We start from the raw sequence: 22176 nt of genomic DNA, 5'->3' as shown, positions 1-22176 counted from the left end.
TTGCCTTGAAAAGATGAAGGTATTCAGATGAATGCTCCAATGGTCTTTAAATGACTGAAATTACCAAACCACCTGCTTAATTGTTCAGCATGATATATTTCCAGGTGTTTATATATTGATGACAGAAGGGTGACCACAAAAACCTGCTGGATAGGGGATCTCTAGGACCAGGGTTTGAGACCACCGGGCTACACAGTCCAGTGTGGTGCGGTAGTGCTTTTGTGCACCTGCAGAGCTTTGATCCTGCCATGCACGTTCTCCTGCGACAGGACCCGGGCTGGTCCTGGGGAAGTCTGGGAGCTCTCTGCAATGAAGATGCTGTCATGGGACAGTGCCCGAGAGGCCAGGACACCTTGAGGATACCTGGAGAACATGAAACACAATAGCCAAGGGACAACAAATCTGTCATCATTCACTCATGCACAGTAGCACAGTGACACCCTACACAGGTAAGGGGTAGAAATCTTTATGCTTTAAATAATTATGCTGGAATGTGGACAATGTGTCCATGGGCCAAAGAATTAAAAAACAAATAATAACAAATATATAAACGATAGGTGGTGATCCTACAGTACTTCTAAACACCCAGAATTAAGAGGAGACAGTTACCCAAATTCCTCTTCCGAGTCATAATTTGCTCTCAAGGATTCAGGGGCAGTGACATCACTGGAGGACTGGCTCTGCTTCAAGCTGCTCTTGGAGGCTGAGGTCCCACCCTCCTTCCTCTTCCTCTTCCCAAACAGCCGGATCTTAAACGACTTGAACCTTGACTTCTTCTTCCCTGAAGTTAAAAAAAGAAAGACATAGCAGAGGGCAGTGTAAAAGCTCTATATATCAGTGGACTGTGAGTGTCTTACCCAGCCAGCTTGTGATGGAGGTCTACTGAGTTATGGTGTGCAGTTATATCCGTAGTGTGATGTCAATAACTCAAACCACACATTATTATCCCAGCACGATCACATAATGTAGTTTAACCAATGACAGGCTACAATAACCGTTTCATAAATATAGCTCATGTCCAGATACTGCATGCAAATGATATGTTGTAGTTGAAAAAGATAATGACTATATCTACAGATTACCATAGCATTTTTTGTAGATCTAAATAAGGATGTAATGAGGGTAAATACCTACCAGTGATATCTTCACTGCCTCCCTCGGCTTCCTCCATTTTTGGCTCCATCAGCTCCGCGGCCACAACGCGGTGATTACTGTAACAAGCAGACAGCAAGAAATGCTGAGGACAGATTTTACACAGCTGGCCGCACCATTATAAAGAAAGCAGTTTAAAATCCTGAGCAAATGTGGTCAAGTATCATCATAATCTTAATCCAGTGGAGAAGCTGAAGATTAAGAAGGCATTGTGAGCATTGACTTGCTATTTTATTTCTCTGAGGCCTCTCACAGCCAGTCAAAGGCAATTCTAACAGTGTGAGCAAGAGGCAGGATCATGCATAGGCCACATAAGGCAGACCAGTCATGTTGTCAAATGGTCAACACAGGTCATGAGCAATGGTAATGACCCAAGTCTAATCCATATCCACAAACCATTTCCTGACAGATGATCTACAGCTCCCTCAAACTTCATGCAAGGACTAAATCAACTGAGAACAACGGACCCGGCCTTGAAGTCTTTAACTGGCGGCTTGCAAAGTTTTCCATTAGTAATACATGAAACAACACTTATTAATTTGTAATCATCTCACTGTGGTCTGGCTCCAGCTTATCCTCTGTGAGTATCTGCACTCCTTTACACTCCCAAGGTACACTTTCTGTTCTTCTCGTGCAGGTGTGCTGGAGATTCCCACGTGACTGCCTGAGGTCAACAGCTCCAGAGTGCTTTTGTGATGTTATTAGGGCCTTGAATGATGATATCAGACACAGACTCGGGTCTATTCTTTCCCACAGCTGCTGAAATCCAGCCACTTCGGATTTGTGATTTCTTGCTAGGTATGAGATCTGTTTAAACAGCAAGTGCGTGGGCTTCTGAAAAAAATGCTGTTATCTTACCCCAAATGTTCCTGCTCTGTTCAAGCAATATACTTATCTTTTGCCTCTCAATGGTTAGCATCCTGACAGCATGAGGAATAAGTCTCATGGCATATTTTTAAGAAGGAACTGGGTATCCATTGACTGTAATATAAAATCTTAAAGACAGAGTGAAACACTTCAGACTAGAAGTGCAGAAGGGTTGTCACGGTTGTCACGAAACAAAGTTGTATGCCATGGCAACACATGGGGAAATATAACTGTTAAATGCTCTATGATGAACATATAATCGGGAATACTGGAATTGACTGAATATTGACTGACTGACTGACAAGGGGAAGTCAAAGTGACCGGTGCTAGGGCAACACAAGGTGGCACACAAGATTCTCACCAACACACAGGAAAACAGCAGAATTAATCAATGACATTTTCAGCACAGAGCTCCTAAATGCTCATTCTGAAACTTTTTCAAAAGTTTTACATTCAGAAACACATTTTTGTCATCTTAAAGGACAATGATGCCTTGCAGTTTGGCACATAAGAAACATAAGACATAAGAAACCTTCATAGAAATAGAAAAGCCAGAGAATGTGTCTTCTCCTCCAGCCTCCCTGTGTTCCCCATTAATGGTCAAAATGCTCTGTAGGCTGTGTCCTTGAAGACTGTATCATAAACAGACACAATATGGTAGTTATATTTCTACTGGCAAACTACAAAAAACTACAATAAAAAGATATGTAAAAGTTAATGATTATTACTTTGATCAAAAATGAAGAAGTGTTTGGTCAAATCCAATAAAGAATCGAAATGGGGAAACGATTCCTGAACAAATCTGAATTACATTTCTATCAAATCAGTTTGAAGAGCATAAAAAATATCCACTCTCGTGCATGAAAAAAGGAATAGCATAGGAGTGTGTGTCTACAACATATGGGCACGGCACTGCCCAGGAGACAGAGAGAACTACAGAGAGAGGCAGAAAAAAAAAGGGGAGTATCAGGGTATAGTAGGTTGAATAGATACAGACTCTCTTTATAGTTCAGAGAAGACAACAAAAGGACAGCACACTACACCATAATTCTTGTGGGTCTGAGATGTCATCCTGTGGCTAATAACTCAACTGCTAATGAACAGCAGCCTTATGCAATTGCAACACAGGTACCAGCCACCTGTCAGACAGATAAAGAAAAGAAACCTGTGCTCCATATAGTCTCCATCAGTGACACTGACACCTGGTTCTGCACACCTGCAACAAATGACAGAAGCAAGGTAGGGCTGCAAAGACTACAATGAGTGCCTCATTAAGCACAGAATGGTATTGTCGGAGAGTGTGGGTTGATTTTGTGAATGCAGGCCTTCTTATTTATTTATTTAAAAGCTTTTGTGTTGGGAGGGGGCAGAAGGAACAATAAAGATTTCAAAGGATGCATTCATTGCAACAGCTCAAGTTGAAGGCCTGTGAAAAAAAAAAACGGCTGCTATCAGAGCTTTCTGCAGTGGTTCTGCCTGATGCTCTGGGCAGTAGAAAATCTTTTTGCAGCAGCTAAGCGCTTTGCACAGGAATTCACATAATATCCCAGCAGATTCCATTGTAGGAAGCAAGGACATTCCATTCTTTTGTACTTTTCAGCCTTTCAGTAAAACTCCTCACGTAATGCTTTAGCGCAGCCCCGCTGACATCCACACACACAGCAGGGCTCCTAGGCTCTTACAGGTACCAATAGAGCTGTGTGGGCACAACTGTGCGTCAGCCTCAGCAATTTAATCCAGGGCTTCCCCATGCTGGGACCTGAAGACCCCAGCCTCTCTCTGTACTTCCCACACCAATGTCAATCCCCATGGCTGGACTTGGGTCTGATTTCATACTGTGCTGGAGGTCACGATGTCCCTGCACAAAAAGCAATATCTATACAGCGCACAATCTCTGATGCAATCCACTCATTGGTTTTGTCCCATTCGGTCAATTTGTGAAGACAGTGTCTCAGTGAACTGAGCGGATTATAATGCTTGGATAGGATATCTACACTTCAGTAAGTACTCAAGGTGTCCTTTAACTTTATAATGTTGATGTTTTGTTGACTGGCCATAGACAGTAGCATCCACCAAATAAATGAATGAATCCAATAATAAAACAATTAAAAAACATATAGCCACCCTCAAACAACATTGCGTGGCAACACCAAGACCTAAGTGGCACTACCTTACCAATGCCCAGCCAAGACTGACTGCTTGTAACATCTCAATGTGTAATATTCCAGAGACAGCCATGTTTAGACACTCCCTAGATCTTCTGTAGGTCTACCTTGTTTAGAACTCACATTACCATGTACAAAGTTTTGATCGTTGCATCTCATTGGAGATTTGTGGCTTTTCAATTCTAGTTTGTAGGTCGTCATTTCCGCATCCGTAATAAGAACCGTGTGTGTTCACCCGATGCATTAGTTCTAGGCGCTGCACAGTTAGCAAATACCATTGCAGCTCTTGTATATGACTCGCATTGCATCATTTAATCTGTTGGTCAAAGGTGGTGAATATCTCAAAGACCATTGATTTCCTGGAAACCTTTTTTTGACCTACAAAAATAACACTTTTTCTTGTAATTTATGTTAAGTAAAAAAAATAATAATAATTAAAAAAAAAGTATGTAAAGAACATCAGTAGAGCACAATTTAGACAAGTAAGTTTAGTAACAAAATAAATATAAGCAGGAATTTTGTGTAGCCATTGGTTGCTGAGCTGGATTTAATCCATCCATTTCTAATCACAAATGTTTTCTAGGGAGATAAAGGGCAAAGTATCAGCATTACATTTAGTTCAACCAAATGAGAAAAACGGTGATAAAAGCAAGCACTCAAGTGAATACACTATGCAAAAAAACAATGCCACCTAATGTCACCAATGCATTTTAGCCCCTGTCAGAGTCTCCTACACTCTCAAATCTCTCAAAGAATTCTGTAGTATCAAACTCGACAAAAGATCACCAATGCTGTGCCTTTTACATCCTTAAATTATCCACACCCTCCCCTTATCTCCTTATATTCCCCCCAGAGTCACTTTCTCTTCTTGAGAAGGCTCTCACCTGCAGTGGCACGCACTCCCAGCCCAAGAATCCTCCTGCAGCTCCCTTGTCATTCTGCACACGCGGTTCCTCTAGACGGCCAGTCTGATTTGCAAGGTTATCTCTGTTCTGAGCTGGCTGACAGGCGTACACCTATCCCAGCATGCCAATCTGGAAGTAGTGCTCAAAGTAGGGCACTCTCCTGAAGCTGTGCCCAAAGACAAAGGAGTGCTGGGGAATTGCAATGCAGGCAAGCCCTCTACCCCTTCTCTCTCTCTCTCTCTCTCTCTCTCTCTCTATTTCCCAGAGGCTATTTGCACAGCTGACTTTTTCCTTTTTTCTTTTTAAATGTCAACTCCCTGGCTAGAGTCCTGCAGTGCACAGTTCACCGAGCACTGTTTGGTAAGCAGGCTCGCTTTCCATCTCGCCAATGCTGCAAGCTGCCGCCCGTCACGTGAGCCTGCATCGCGTCTGGTCTCTATAGTTTTTCACTGAGTTTGCAACAAGCGCTAGCTGAAAGGATTCCTTTTCACTGTGACGCAGCAGCAGTGCTTAACATAATGTGGCCAGAAAGCACCGAGCCCACCAACGAGCCTGTAGGCACCCAGTATCCAACCCTGTGCCCTTAAAGTGCACATTCTCTTATCTTTCTCTCTCTCCTGTTTTTAAACCAGAAATGTCACCATAAAATGTAGCAGTTTTATATCAAGGTTAGAAAGCAGAAGGTGTGAACTGGGTAGGAAATTTTCAACACTTTTATAAAGAGTTCCTGAAAGTTTACCAATGCATATACACTCACCTAAAGGATTATTAGGAACACCATACTAATACTGTGTTTGACCCCCTTTCGCCTTCAGAACTGCCTTAATTCTACGTGGCATTGATTCAACAAGGTGCTGAAAGCATTCTTTAGAAATGTTGGCCCATATTGATAGGATAGCATCTTGCAGTTGATGGAGATTTGTGGGATGCACATCCAGGGCACGAAGCTCCCGTTCCACCACATCCCAAAGATGCTCTATTGGGTTGAGATCTGGTGACTGTGGGGGCCAGTTTAGTACAGTGAACTCATTGTCATGTTCAAGAAACCAATTTGAAATGATTCGACCTTTGTGACATGGTGCATTATCCTGCTGGAAGTAGCCATCAGAGGATGGGTACATGGTGGTCATAAAGGGATGGACATGGTCAGAAACAATGCTCAGGTAGGCCGTGGCATTTAAACGATGCCCAATTGGCACTAAGGGGCCTAAAGTGTGCCAAGAAAACATCCCCCACACCATTACACCACCACCACCAGCCTGCACAGTGGTAACAAGGCATGATGGATCCATGTTCTCATTCTGTTTGCGCCAAATTCTGACTCTACCATGTGAATGTCTCAACAGAAATCGAGACTCATCAGACCAGGCAACATTTTTCCAGTCTTCAACTGTCCAATTTTGGTGAGCTTGTGCAAATTGTAGCCTCTTTTTCCTATTTGTAGTGGAGATGAGTGGTACCCGGTGGGGTCTTCTGCTGTTGTAGCCCATCCGCCTCAAGGTTGTACGTGTTGTGGCTTCACAAATGCTTTGCTGCATACCTCGGTTGTAACGAGTGGTTATTTCAGTCAAAGTTGCTCTTCTATCAGCTTGAATCAGTCGGCCCATTCTCCTCTGACCTCTAGCATCAACAAGGCATTTTCGCCCACAGGACTGCCGCATACTGGATGTTTTTCCCTTTTCACATCATTCTTTGTAAACCCTAGAAATGGTTGTGCGTGAAAATCCCAGTAACTGAGCAGATTGTGAAATACTCAGACCGGCGCGTCTGGCACCAACAACCATGCCACGCTCAAAATTGCTTAAATCACCTTTCTTTCCCATTCAGACATTCAGTTTGGAGTTCAGGAGATTGTCTTGACCAGGACCACACCCCTAAATGCATTGAAGCAACTGCCATGTGATTGGTTGGTTAGATAATTGCATTAATGAGAAATTGAACAGGTGTTCCTAATAATCCTTTAGGTGAGTGTATACCCCAAGTAACCTTCAGCGCCAGTCTCCACTTAGATCTGTCGTGGACTGAATGGCCTGTTTTTCGCTGCACACTGTTCTTTGCCTTATTATGTTTTTCTCCAAGGACAAAGCCCTCATGTAATCTGGAACAGCTCAGTGTATGACAGGGAAAAGATGCTGCAACACAGTAGCCCAAAAAAAAAAAAGAGTAACTGACTGCAAAAACCATGAACACAGAAAGTCATAGCCTATATAGTGCAGTAAGCTGGTATAATGACTCAACTGTTATTAAACTTTTTCTTTTAGTAACCTCCTTTGCTATATCAATGCATATTGTTCCTAAATTCCTTTCAAAATGTTATTATTTTTAAACAAATGTGTGGGACACACATATATGAGCAAACTGATCTCAGATATCCTTTGCTATAGGTTTGGGAATGGTGCTGTTGTATATGCATACCAACTGTGCTTAAAGCACCACCAATTTAACAATTTACAAGGGTAATTAATTATCATCAAGTTAGAATATACTTATTTTCAGTAATGATTTTGCTGAAGTAGACACCACTTTGTAAAGTGCCCTGTAGCTTTTTCTGTGTTCACTATGAGAAGAAAGCAAACTGCCTCGCCAGTAGAACAACAATGCCTCTTGTCTATGCAATGAGGAAATAATTTGATGCAATTTTCATAAGCTGTAGGAAGCTGAATATGATATTGTTTCATTAAGGCTCCCAAGATTTTCTGGCAGCGACAACCCTTTTCAAGGCAAGGTCATGTTGAAGCAGACACCCCAGGATCCTTGATGGAACATCTGGATGAAATCCTGGGATCGATTAGCTTTTATTACTGTGCAATCAAATCAGGTCTGGAGTACTATATGGAAAAACAATATGATCTGCCATTTGGCAAGGAGCTTATCTAAGCAGGGCTGTTAAATTTGGATCCACATGGGTGCATCTGTTTAGAAGGTTAATGTTTTCTAGGGTGGCAGGCAAAATGTGCTTCTGAACATCCCCACCAGATTTCCACCCGTTCCCAGCAGGCAGAGTGATGCTGTTCTTCCAACGGCCTTACCTCCCTGAGCCCACAGTGCCAATATTGACATCAGCTGCAATATATAGAGCAGGTGCGCAGGTGGGCTATAGAGAGTAACACCTAGAGATTCCCGTTGCCTGGCTCCAATGAGTTCTCCTCTACTATATTCAGAAGGGGCTGTTTGAGCCAGAACAAACAAGGCTGCTTTAATTATGAAAATTTCAGGGGAAATGGTCTGAGGGGATTTAAGATGATACATAAAGCTGCAGGGCTGACACATTGGTTATTAATAAAGACGTGCTCCACAAACTTCATTAGCTCCCAAACTGCTGCTGGGCTGAATCAGCACACCTGCAGTCAAGGTTCATTCTCGTCTTTATGACATCATGACATTTGATGAAGATACACTTTCTGCCCTGGTGTATATAATTCCATCTTTTATTAAAAGAAAAACTTCTAAGTGAAGTAGGAAAAGGCTGAACTATTTCACACTGCCTTTAAACAAAACTACCCTTTTGTTTTTACTTTTTTTTGGTTTGTTTGTTTTTATGGTTTACTTTAACGTACATGCCATTACCAATTCCTCTGAGTAAAAAACGACTTCACTGGGGGAAAAATAACATGAGAAGATTTCACAATGTATTCATTACAAACTGGTTTTCTGAATGAGGAAAGCATGTGAATTAGAACCACGAATCAATCTTCAGTCAACCTGGAGTGAAATACAATAACTGTGCCCCCCAATGGCAAATAGAAGCCTTCGGAGACAGACAAAGTGTCTCAATGAGAGGCAAAGGAATCTCCCCTTGATCTTAGCACTTTTCTTGGTTCCCTGTCTCTCAAAGTGGGAGCTAGAGAAAACCTGAATATTAATCCAGAATGAATGAATGACTGAATAACAGAATTGATGTTTATGGCTACAGCAGTTGTGGGTTCAATCCCAGGTGGAGGACACTGCTTGAGCAAGGCACTTGACCTAGATTACTCCAATAAAAACCCAGCTTTATAAATAGGTAGCCTAATTGTATGTACAAAATACATGGATAAGATCATCTGCCATGAAATCTAATAATAATAGAAGGGGGCAAAATATTTTTAACAATTCACAAACAAACTCAAGTGTTTTTAAAAGGGGGCTGATTACAAATCCTATGATGCTGCGTTCACTTGGGCTTGAGGCCTCTTTATACACAGACTGACACAGATGCTGAGTTTCCTCACCCATGGAATCATGGGAAGGCAAAAACCACGAAGACAAAGTTGTGGTTTTACATGAGTTGTCATACCCCCTAACTCAATTCAATTAACATGTGTCCCATTTATTAGGATGTACCTGTGAACGGAGAAGAGTGAAGTTGAAAAGCAAAAAGACTAGTGCACTTAGGTGACTCAATAGGACAAACTTCAATGGGGCATAGTAGCTACAACCTTTTAATGATAGTAGGATTTGCTTTCAGAGCAAAAGACTAGCTGCTTGTGCCTCAGCCATTACCTGAGCTCCCTCTCATGTCACTCAACCAGACACCCTGAATGAGCAGTTGTGCTTTGGGCTGTGGAGCCAAAGTGTAACAGCATGTATCCAGGGGCAAGATTGGTTGGAGGAACCCACTACAGTGTCCAGCTATTCAAATATAGGGCACTATATCAAATAAAGATTGATTGATTAATTGTTGGATGGACAGGACAATTCTGGGTACAAAGCAACCTTAAACTGCAGATGTAGCAGATAGATTACCATTGGCTTTTGCCCATTTTTTTGTTATGAGAGGAATGTTTGTCCTCAGCCTTTTCCAGGACTGTTTGCCTGCCCTCGTCAACAACCTCACAATAACGTAATATGACCGCATTATGAAGGGACCCCATGTTACACATCCCTATGATATTCCACTAGGGCACAAAAGCACCCATGCTATCTGATACTTTGCCATGAAGGTAAACTATAATTAAAAGCATTGAGCTGCATTGTCTCCATATACATGTGAGCCTGTGCTTACCTAGGGCATTCTTAAATGATTACAAAAGCATATGAACTCACCACAATTCAGTTCTGATTGTGCTCATAGTGTTCCAACTACTTGCTGAAACTGGAGTCGTCTAGAATCACATGGTCCATGTCCTCATTTCTCCTTTGATAATGTTTTTGTGTGTGTATGACTTCTAAACTCACATAACTTTAGGACATATATTATTAATTAAGCTGGTTAAAAAGCTATCATGAAGTGCATTTTGTTCTACTTGTTCTCTGCTTTTTGTACATAAATCTTTCCTTACAAAGCTGGGCAACGTATCCAAGTCCATTTTTTAAAGTTGGGATTCAATTGTAATTTGCACCACTTAATACACTTGGTGCTGTTACAGTCGCACATGTAAATGTACAAGTCCTGGTCTTTCCCCAGTCACCCTGACTTTATTAAAGGAAATCAAACATCAGACTTAAACTACTGTGCTAATGTACCTGGTAGGATAGTTTTAATCCATAATCATGGCTGGATTAATCACCAGTAGATGGTAAATTAATGGTACAATAATACAAAAGGAAACACATGGGAGCCTCTTCTAAGGCTTCCCATAATCCTATTATTGAAGGCCACAGGCTCTTGTGGTTTCCTTGTTACCGGAGCACTTGAACATGTAATGTTAGGGTCTTGACATTGTACGTCATCTGTTATTACATCCATTTAAGTATCAATCCTGCCCTTTCTTTCCATTATGGACTACATGATGAGTTTTTAACCTTATCAGTTATAATTCGAGTGCAATCACTTCCACGATGCCACCTCACACTCATCAGGGGCTGCATCCCTGGCAATGCTGTCTATATAGACTCTCTTGCCATTGCAGGGTATCACTTTCCGCTGAGGTGCTGTTTATTGACATTTTATACATCTTTAATATATGCTTAATAACACTGTTATGGGTTATTTACAAAGCCTTACAAATGTATTACTTAGTAGTAATGTATTGTTATAATGCTTAGATATGACAAAGGGCAAAGATCAGCATCAGATCTGTGAAAAAACAAATCAGTAGTACCACATTGTAATAATGTGTCTATAACACCATTAAAACGCTCTAACTTCCTAGCTAGGTACTGATTTAGCATTATTTAAAAAAATCTATAAACAGCACCCTAATGTGGGGCTTTAACTTAATTTCCATTCATTGTGGTACTACTGCATCTAATACTAATACATCTGTCCTTAGTGCGAATCAAAGACAAGAGTACAACTCCACCTGCTGCTAAACTCTCTCAAAAAATACACACAGAATCTTTGGCTATCCATTTGGGGAGACAACTAGAGACTGGGAGGTTTAGGTTTGTCCCATCATATAATAGATACGCCTTTTCATTACTGCACCATCCTAGCAATGTCCAATGTAGTATCGATGCCTAGGCAAAGCGTTGTCAGCAACAGCCGGTGACATTTTAGTGCTCAGTGTGTATGCATTCCAATGGCAGGTAGGATGCATTGTGCAGTCCACTGAGATCTCCAACTGACCTGTTTCAGTCCAACCAACTATTATTATCAGCTATTCGATATTCTTTAAACCAGTTCAGGAACAATTCAACATCTGGGTTATCTTAAATCAACCACACACTTGGGAAAACAGATTTCTATAGGGCATCAAGGAGAATTAGACATGTAGCCTAATACATAACCCCACTGTCAGTATCTATCACTTCCTCTACAGAAAGAAATTATAAAAAGCTGTAACCTCTGATATAGTGCCCTTAGAAACCAAAATTCCTAAAGCAAACAAAAACAGCTAAAACAAATAATAATCCTCATTCTTAATATTGTTGCATATGGATCTCTTTAGGATTTTCCACTGGGCTAATCCTGGAACAGATTAACCACAAAGTTCAAGGGTCACCTTTGTCAGGAACAAAAAATGATTAGAAAAAAAGAGAGAGAGCACAAAACAAAATACCATCTCACTTTCACAGGAGGAAAATAAGGAGAAACATAGAATCAATAGAATGTACACATGTATCTTAAGTTCAACATGAGTTTTCAGTTTTTCTTTCCTGCCAAGAAAGCCATTCTGCTGGAAGCCTCTGAATCTACAGGGGCTGCTCCCCAGACATGCCCAGCTCTTACCTCTCTCGATGCTGTGCAGAGTGTTCCCCTAGTCTGTGTGTGCCTCACAGGGCTGCCCTCGTCACAGTAGTGGAGCCTCGGTATCCCTTGGCATCTGAAATGGGAGAGAGAAACCCGTCCATTTAGCAAGGGCAGGGCTCAGAACAAGAGCGTAGTCAATTCCATTACATTAACGGCAGTGGCTGCCGGGGGGGTAAGCTCCTTATGAATTGTGAACTGATTTGGACACCAGTGCGAGGCAAAAAGCAAGCGGACGATATTTGCAGTTGCCTTGAGCAACACAAAGGGAGATCCCCCTATCTATAGCTGGAGGATTGGTGTATTGTGTGTGTGTGTGTGTGTGAGTGTGTGTGTGTGGAGGAGGGCTGAAGGGAAAACCACCACAACCCATCTGTTTCTAGGAAACAGGGTGTTGTTTCTGGGCTCTGTTCTTTTTTATTATGAACACAAATCACCACAACTAAACAAAAGTCCAAAAGCAGGACTTGTTAAATGAATACAGTATGTAACCAAAACACTTTAAAATCTGTAATCTAGCTATACCATCTTAAAACAAGTCTCAACTCTACCTGTACTGTAGACAGTTGCTGACACTTTATAAGGTCACAACTTGGATATGCTTTGTAAGTGATAAACAAGTGATACTTGAGTCAAAGCCTAACACAAAACAAGATTCAAATGTAATAAAATCAGTTTATTTAAATGCTTTTTTATTAAAATTATTGATAAGATATCACATACTCTGTTACTGACACAGCAATGCGCCTATCCAAGACCACAGATTGATTTACAGAAGCTTCAATTTGACAACTTCTTAACGCTAAAATGCCATTTTATTACAAAAGGAACCTACTAAATGTACAACCCATTCATGTTTTTGTGAGAAAAGTTTAATTTAAGCACTGTGTGGCCTTGTATGACCCAATGCTTCAGGCTGGGTATGTATATTCCACAAAAACAAATACCTTCAACAGAAATGATTGCTGCAGTGCTTTTGATTGATGGTCAGAGTAACATGGTGCCATTCCTCCCACAATGCAGTTTCTGGAGCAGAAACAGATCTGAAATAGGTCTCTTTGGCATTTCTCCAAGTTCCCCTTCAAGTTTATCCCAAAGGTTATCTATAGACTGATTACCACTATGCTACACTCCCAGCTGTGAGGCATGGTTTTATAGTGTTGTTAAATATGGCTTCCAGCATCAAATTTAAAAATCGATCCTAGCAGAACAATATAAAAAGCACTTTTTACTGGTGGAACTTTTTTCTTCTTCTTACATTAGACGTACTACAAATTGCTGCACGACTCTCTCATATTCGCACGTAAAGTAAGACTGAAGGATATACAACCACTTAACCTCAGTTAAGACACTTAACTTATAACACCCTGACACATTTTGCCTTTTTTGTTTTCCTGCCACCGTAAGGAATATCACAGTGAAACAAATATAGCAAACTCAGTGCACCCGAATTGGCACATGTTCCTGAAGAGTCCAAAGCTCAAGTTCTTAAAGAATGCACTGTCAATGTTAAACCAAGGCGGCCATAGAGTAATTAGCCGGTAGAATGTGCATCAGTTAGGAGGAGACAGTAAAGTGCAATAGGCCACAATTCCACTCATGCCTCAGTTTTTCAGTGCAGGCAGGAGTGGGAGAAAACAAGTCTTGCCTTAAATCCTTTTAAAAACACAACTTTTCTAATAAGGATTTATTGATTTAGGGAGTTGTTTACATAGTGTGTCCACTTCCGGAAGTTACCACAGCACATTTGCAGAATAAGATGTCAGTTTCCCATGTTGTTGTTTTTTGTTTTGCTCCCCAGGACTTTGTATTGACATCATATTCTATAGTTTGTAAAATGCCTTACTCTAACTCTCCCATGGTTCATCACACCTTCACTAGGCTTCCCTGTACTATACTGTGATACACTACACTGAACTTTTCTATTGGTGGCCATATCTGCTAGCACACAAAGTTCAAGTGAATCCCAAGTGCAGTGTCAGGCTGCGGCAGGGAGCCCTGCTCATGAATAGTATCCAGGAGACACTGCGCTCTCTCAACAGGCCATTGTTGACAGTGCAGCCGGGAAAAAAGAAAAACACTCTGTCAGTGCCACATGAGAAAGGACCTGAACCACAGCCAGCAGGGCAGCAAACGCACAAGAGCTTTTCTGTTCAGCGTCCGATTCCCTCACGAACAAGGAAGGGGGAGGAGGCAGGGTGGTGGTAGGGGGTCAAACAATAAAAAAATGTGGATGGGGTACATGGGACAACAGCAACGCCAAAGACAACAAAAAAGACCTTCTGTAGACCACTTATATATTCAAAGTGGCTTTCGATTAGGTCATTAGGGTGACAGATGAAAAAGTCGAAAGGAGAGTAACAACAGGTCGGGCTGTAGAAGCTGGAGGTATTTACATTAGATAGAGTCGTCGCCCCTCCGCCTCCGTGGTTACCAAGTAGGAAATGAATCACTTCAGCTTCTGTGATTCATTAGCTGGGACGATAACACCAACATCAACCAGGCACCTGGATATTTGCATGTATTATTACGTCAGAGGGTTTATATATTATGGCTACACTCGCCCCACTAAAACTGTCATCCCGCTGAGGTGACAGTTGGGAATGGAATATTTACTGCCGATGAAGGAAAATACTGAGATGAGGGGAAACTTGCCGATGTGCCACATGCCAGGATCTGCTTATCAGCCATGTTATGGTGGGGTTTTTTTTTAATTGGGAAGTGATTCTCTACCAGCTGATTTGCAGTACTGTCTGGGCAGCTCGTAGGGCAGAGACGATGAGCGCAGGCTCCTTCTTCCAGTCTTCTTCCAGGCCTCATGTTTCTAAATACCCTCAACAGTGAGAATGCAGAGAAGAAAGTGCTTAGACCTTCTTCAACTCCCATCTGTACACCCGAGCTTGCATAAACCAACTTTGGCCTCCTTGGCCGGGGGAAAGCATAGAAAGTGTGCAGCAGGACTGAGAGATGCTAAAAATAGCCAGGCCAAGGTCTCAACATTAAATATTGAGCAGATATAGGGAAGGTGATCGCACAAGCAGGGGTGACTGCTGAGCCGCCAAACCTTCCCTCTCCACTGGTAACTGGCACTTTTCCCTTACACTGTAAGGTATACCTAGGTACTTTAGGGACATCATCTTTAAACATCTAAAAGGCAGTGCTCTGTACGGCAGTGAACAGAACCTTACCCCAGTGGCTATTGTGTGCTGAAAAAACATGTTAGGAGGTTGATTGCAGTGCATTACCACTTCTTATCCAGCAGTGGCCACCATAACTCCTCCCTGACCTAGGGCAGCATGGCCAGGAATCTTTTGACTTGTTACCACAAACACAAATCACCTGTGACATTATGAAATGGAAAGGGTTAAACTGCAGTTGCACACAAAGCTCCCATCTCGTTCCCAGGCTCACAAGATGTCAGTAATCATCTCTTCCTTGTTTTGTCTTAAACAAACCTAAAAAACAACACACACACACACACACACACATAAATAAATCACTTGTGGATTGATTCCTTGTGTGCAATACTGTATTATCGGCTTTGATAACTACAAATTCAGACCCTGCCCTCTATTGAGATCTTTAGTCCTTTCTACTGAACCCATCCTGCATTAATTCAGTGCCTCAACAATAACCCTTTTCAACACTGCTGAATGGTGAGAACATGGAGCCTGCAGGCTCTCTTTCATATTCTCAGAAATGAGTGGAGAAATGTTTATCTACGTTCTACGTCAAAAAAAGTGAGGTTAATAAGCACAATAAGCAACTGATTAGTGATGCATGAATTTTATAATGTTTGTTTGCATGCATTTGAATAATGACCAGGCTGCATTTCAGAGGGAAATGTCACCAAGGGATGTAGACTGTGCCATCTGTATCTCTTACCTCAAAATAGCATTCTGTAAAAAAAAAAACACATACAGTACAACTCTTGATTTGTATACTGATGACCTCACACTATAGATCTCTGAAACAGTGATAGAAGCGTCAGTCCTCAATGAGCTGTCACCAAAAAATAAAGAAAAACAAGCAAAAATGCAAGTGCAAATGTTACTGTATAGTATAGTCGATGTCAAACAATCTATATATACTGCCATGGGCTTGAACATCTTTTGCAAGAGAAGACAAGAAGGTAGTAATTTAGGGAAATTACCATAATCCCCAGAAAAACTTAAAAAAGTTAGAAAGTTCAATCTAAAAAAGTAGAAAACACACACGTCTGTATATATCGAACAGTCACATTTTATTTCAGTGTTTTGGAAAAGAACAAAGGTTTGAAATCCCCTATGCGTCTCTCTTTGGTCATGGATGGAAACCTAAAGGGGCCAATTACTGAACAAAACTTAGTATAATATCTACTATACAGCTAATGTTAGCATTCTGTTCCTTTAAATTATACAACACGTGATATAAGACAGTATAGTTTACCCTCCATGCTGAACTTTACACAACCAGACAACTCTGCAACAAAGTAAAACACTCATCTTAACATCTGTAATTTTTCCCTCTTACCTCCTCCTGCATTTCTCTCTTTCTTCAGCGTCTTGCCGTTTGCACCTAGTCTGGGCTACAACACAGTGCCTTCAAAGACACTTTTGCTGCCGTCATCAATCTCCTGGGGGCAGCGTGAAGACTGCTTGATTATTAACACCATTTACAGTGCCTTCTCTGTCCCAGACTCCTGTTTGCTCTATCCAACAGACTCAGTATCCCTGACACTGACCTTTGAATCTTCATTATCTTGAGAGGAACAAGTACGCCTGCCCCTTGTGCGCTACGGTGCACAGCCACAAAAGCCCACTGCTTGTCCCACGGACACCTGAGAGTGCTGGCGGGTGGGGTGACATTTGGGGTTTGAGAAGGCCAATTTTAATCAAGGGCTTTGTTCTGAATTTCATTTGAACTCCGCTGTGAAACAACTCTGTGTCGGCTTTGAAAAAGAGTCTCTTGCAGACCAGGGGGTTATACAGTTGTGCGTACAGTTAAGGGGAGAAAACCTTTAATGTTATAAGAAACACTGCTTGATAAACATTAGCTAACTGCAGGATATTGAGGTTTAACCCCTTCATTCTGAGCAATCATTACCAAAGGCACATGGGTGCCATTTGCTAAACAGGACACTATCTAAAGTTGAGTAGAGTGCTGGAATCATGCATGTCTCCAAGTTGGCTGTAATTCAATGGTACTAAAATGACATGCTATATATTAATAATGGAAGACATGGCTATGTTTACAATTGGGAAATTAAGGAAAATGCTGTCAAAATGGTTCCACAGGAGCTGCAGAAACATTCATACAGAATATTCCAATAAAAGGTAACCAGAAATTATTATTGTTCCACCGGCACTTAACAAAAAAAGACTCTCCATGCATTACCATCCTGCAATGTCTGCATCACGCCACCCAACAACTGAGGGACATTCACACCAGATGCTGCGTTGGGAGATGCAGTAGTAGCAGCCAAAATCAGAAATCTGCTCCGGTCTTGATTGGTTCACCTCACATTAGGTGCCCCCTGTCTTCTGCAGCATGGCAATGAGAGCAGTCAGTCCTGAGCTGATTTTCCCATCCTTACTATCACATGGGAGACCAGTGGAGTACAGTGAGATGACCAGGTATCGGCAAGTCAGCCCCAGTGTAAGTTTACTGTGGTAAATGTAGACGCTTGGATTTTTAACCTGGTTTACCATAGTTTTATAGTGGTTTCCAATAGGTTCAACATTCACTGCTCTGTTTTTTTACAACATTAGGAAATAATGAGTGCTTATTATATCACCTTTCCCAACTGCATGGACACATGAACCCTTTTTAATAGTAGTATAATCACCTGAAAATAATATTGGTGAAGAAGAAAAAAGGAAACAAATTGAAATAAAATGTTTTGAATTCTTCTTGCTAATGCTATTTTTACAATAGCACAATCCTGTTCTTTTTTTATTAAAGACTTGTTTCAAGTAAGAAGTTGAGCTTATTGAGGAAACAGGCTGCACTAGAGGGATGGAAATATAGACACAAACAGGCAGCATTTCTGTGTCGATGAGATGTTGTCAGGATAAGCAGGAGTCAAACAAATATTCTTAAAATGTTATTTTTGGATTGATTCAAGGTTTGTCCTTTCAAGGCAGGGGCTCAAAAATACTTTATAGCTGCACAAAGAAAAACTGGTCCTTTGAGTTCCAGATGCAAAGTTTACACTGGGTCTGTGCGTGCAGAAAATGAGGGGAGACTGAATCAACAGGCGGAGCACAACCACACACATAAAAGCCCCTGATGGGGAACAGTGTGTGCAGGGAGGGAGGGTGAGGCTTGAGCACACTCAGGTCAGCCTGACTCACTGCACTCTGGGAAAGGAAGCAGACAGGATTGTTTCAGTTTAATATTTATTATTAAGAGGCCACAGATAAATATGGGGAAACTCATTTGTTTTTCAGAAGCGAGCCTTGATCTGGGTGCTTTGTTCAAACTTTGAGACTTTCTTGTAAACAGCTTGCCAGTGAAGCCATTCACACTGAATATTTCTCAGGCTCTCCATAGGTGGAGAAGTAAGAATGTATCTGCTTTATTTTACCTTTATATGAGTAGAATATTAAGGACTTTTTAAATGTTGAAACCATATTTAAATTTGAACCTTTCCCTCCACAATGTGAAATTGGGTTAAAGAGCAGTCTTTTATAAATCAGTAGAGTGTCCCTCAGAAGGTATTTCTGCCATCAAATATGTTTATGTCTCTGACACACTTTAAGAAACCTGAAATATTTTAAAACACCACAGCTTGTGTCTCAAATCCACTACACAGCCGAGCGATAGATTGTCTTAGAGCTGATTAACTTCAGCTGAGGTCCAGAACTGAAATTAACTGTGGACTTTGTACTGTTCTGGTATGGGAACTGTGTCAAAAAGCACAGGTTCCTTAAAAGCAGATATTTTATGAAGGAAACATTTAAGTACAAGGGTTGATTAATTACATGGAAGTTGCTAATTAAAACTGTGCAGTAACTGAGGAGAGTCAAGGAGACGGCCCTGTTGAATCAGTCTGGAATAGAATTGGAAGCATATCACAGTCCTAATCCCACTGGCCGTCTGGGATTCAATTTTTACCAGCTCCTCCAAAACGTCTGTATTCAGTGGTGCTACATGAATAATACATACAACTAGCTTAGATCCTAGAAAACACAAGTCTTTTAAAAGAAAGGAAAAGCAACATAGGTATTAACTTAAAGGATTTGGTACTCATTGGGGTACGGAGGGAATCGTCCTCCCCAATGTTGAGAGAACGTTAAATTGTCCTCCCCAATAATGTATGCCTGGCTGCATAGGCATAGGGCACGCATCCACCGCAAATTCTGACACGAAACCTACACCCCTGTTGGTACTAATTGTAGCTGGATCAACAACCTGGATTAGTAGTTTCTGTCCAATAGACATAGCAGGGTAGCTACAGAGTGAAAGTCTGAAATCGAATCTGGGTAACAAAGAATGTACCATCATATTTAACAGAGATCTCACTGAAAAGTGTTGATAAATAATATATAGATGTTGTTTAGCGAGAATGGAACCATTCACCCTATCAGAGCTCCCAATCCTCCAGCAGACCAACCCATTCTTTCTGAACTTTAGTAAGATCCCATTGTTTTAGTACTGTCAGTCAGAATGAATGAGTTTCCACTTTGCGTTTCATAACATTCTTTTAAACAGCATAGGCGTTGGCTTCACTAGAATCTCCTTTACTGTCTTTGAGGCAGGCTCATCAAATAGCTCACCCATGTAATGGCCTGCCATGGTTGTACAGTATGTGCTATAGTATGAAAGCTTTGGGTCAAGGTCAGGTCACGCCACTCAGTGACAAGAGGAAAGTTTTCAGGGGCTGGGCGGGATTGGGGGTTTTCATTTCAGTTGGTGTACACAGTTCCTCAACTAGTTCAAATTTTTTTACCAATTAGGCTTATTTAAGATGACTGGGATTGTGTGCTTCTCCATTTGTTCATTTGACTGATTGATTATTGCACATGATAGCTTCAAATATGTTACTGATACTATTCCCACAGGACAATTTTGTGCCTGGACAGAGGTGTTATATTAATCCAGTTCCATGTGTAATTAGAGCCCTTCACTAGCTGAAAGCTGGATTGGAAGAAAGCTCAGGAGACATTTCGGCTTCCCCAGGAACCGAATTTGATACCCCTGGTGTTATTTACTCTTGTACATTTTCTTTAGTCTCACAGTTTTATGTTGACGTAACAGATAACTTCCTGTCGTTGTCATTTCAGCATCAGATCTGTATAACAGGTAACGTTTCATCACAGTGCATTTTACTCACACAATCACCACCAACTCTACCTGAAACCTTCTTTGTTCATTGTTCCCACAGGGCAGTATTCAAATGTATGTTGTAAATTCTCATTTGGGCTAAGGGATTTAGCGGAAACCTGCTGATTGTGATCTGCAAAACTATATTTATTTATTTTCAATTGTGGGACACCATGTAAATGTTCCTGGAATTTGAATGTGCCATTCAAGGATGGTACCAGGCTTTTAAGTCCTAGCTTTGAACAACTACAATGATAATATGCAATACAGGCTGAATTATACACAGCTTTCTTCATCTTGGTGGGCAGCTTTAGCTAGACCTTGTTTGTAATGAAATGCTGTGTCATATGGCCGAGTTTAGGAATATATTACACCTCCCTATCAGTAATAACATTGGCAGCTGGGCAGCAGTTAGAAGCAGGACTGCAGAGATTAAAAGCACAGTATGGCACGACATGTCGCAGATATAGCTCAAGAACAGGACTTTAAAGTTGGGTTGCATATCTAATATTGTAATCCCGTAGGAATCATATCGCTCTGTAATGAAATATCACATTAACAGAACCCTGTGATAAAGGCTTGACTTAACTTTGCAAGAACTGCGAGTCACGTTTACAATCCAGTGACTGATTTGTTAGTGACATGGCTGGGATTTTTTAAGAGACATACTATACCATGGGAAATCCCAAATGACAATCCGCATGTTAAGATTAAGGGCGATTATAAAACGCATATAATCTCTCATCTCGGGGACTACAGATAGTTTTTCTTCGCATTGTGTATTCATACTTGAAAAATGAAAAAGGATGCCAGAGACCCTTTCTATATTGTTCTTATGTATGTATATGTATGTAAAACAGCTAGTGCACTTAACCTGTTTTGTAAATTTTGCATTTGATCACTATAAATGTTGTTTAATATACCGAACAACAGGAGAATAACAACAGGATCGCGGGGTTTCATGTCGAGACACCTCTTTCATCTCTTCTCACCTTCCGAAAGTGCCCTACATAGAGAAACGACTTCATGCGGCAATCCAGAAGTAGTGCGCTGCGCTGCGGTCTCCGGTACACCACAGGGTTCTTGTAGCGCAAATGTCCGCAGTTCTGCGCAGATCTGCAGAATCCCACCGATCCCATTGGTGGAGCGGCGCAGACCCGCGCAGAACTGCGGAAAACTCGAACACGACCCTCGGGCTGTAGTCGCCCGCATGCGTCTGAATTGCACGGATGTCAAATCATTTCACTTCAGTTCTGTAACATTGGATACACTCAGATACACTGCCTTTGCGGCATATTGGTAGTTTCTTTGAAGTAGTTTTGAATATAGCAGTTCATATTTTGCGATGGAAAAAAGCTCGTAAGTGTTACTCGGTCGACCGGGGTGCTGAAGTTGTCTGTGTTACTGGTCACGGCTCGCAAACATGCATATTTTGTAAGGAATGTTTTATAGTTTAAAATTGCCGGCTTCTGTTTAAACAACGAAAAACAGATACAAAATATAAATAACAAACAGGCTGAATATATATTTGTCACTTACCTTGTTTATGCGTCGATCTTGTTGCTCTGCGTCCGGTGTATCCCATGAATATGCTCCCGGGAGCCCGTTCTCCTGCCACCGTAGCCTCAGCCCGTGTTTCTGCTCCGTGTTGTCGTGGGCAGGTCTTAGG

At 41.4% G+C, this 22176-nt stretch overlaps 1 protein-coding gene across 6 annotated transcripts in view; it reads right to left on the bottom strand.

The window, feature by feature from the left end:
• The window catches only part of LOC136751371 (CRACD-like protein), a 46913-nt gene extending 24737 nt beyond the window's left edge, over positions 1–22176 (bottom strand). For 2 of the 6 annotated variants that reach the window (XM_066706938.1, XM_066706941.1), the window contains exons 1-4: positions 5069–5295; positions 1135–1211; positions 610–781; positions 228–363 (exon numbers count right to left, since the gene is read on the bottom strand). In XM_066706938.1, coding sequence (XP_066563035.1) covers positions 228–363; positions 610–781; positions 1135–1211; positions 5069–5121 — 438 coding nt within the window. In that variant the 5' untranslated portion in view covers positions 5122–5295. Of the gene's footprint in view, positions 1–227; positions 364–609; positions 782–1134; positions 1212–5068; positions 5297–12182; positions 12277–16712; positions 16881–22046 lie in introns of those variants that run through there. The other 4 variants (XM_066706942.1, XM_066706943.1, XM_066706939.1 and 1 more) reach the window with 4 other exon arrangements.

The sequence above is a fragment of the Amia ocellicauda genome, chromosome 6 (assembly GCF_036373705.1).
Source record: "Amia ocellicauda isolate fAmiCal2 chromosome 6, fAmiCal2.hap1, whole genome shotgun sequence".
Classification (NCBI taxonomy): domain Eukaryota; kingdom Metazoa; phylum Chordata; class Actinopteri; order Amiiformes; family Amiidae; genus Amia; species Amia ocellicauda.
The sequence above is the reverse complement of the archived record's forward strand: the minus strand, read 5'-3'. Positions and strand labels throughout refer to the sequence as shown.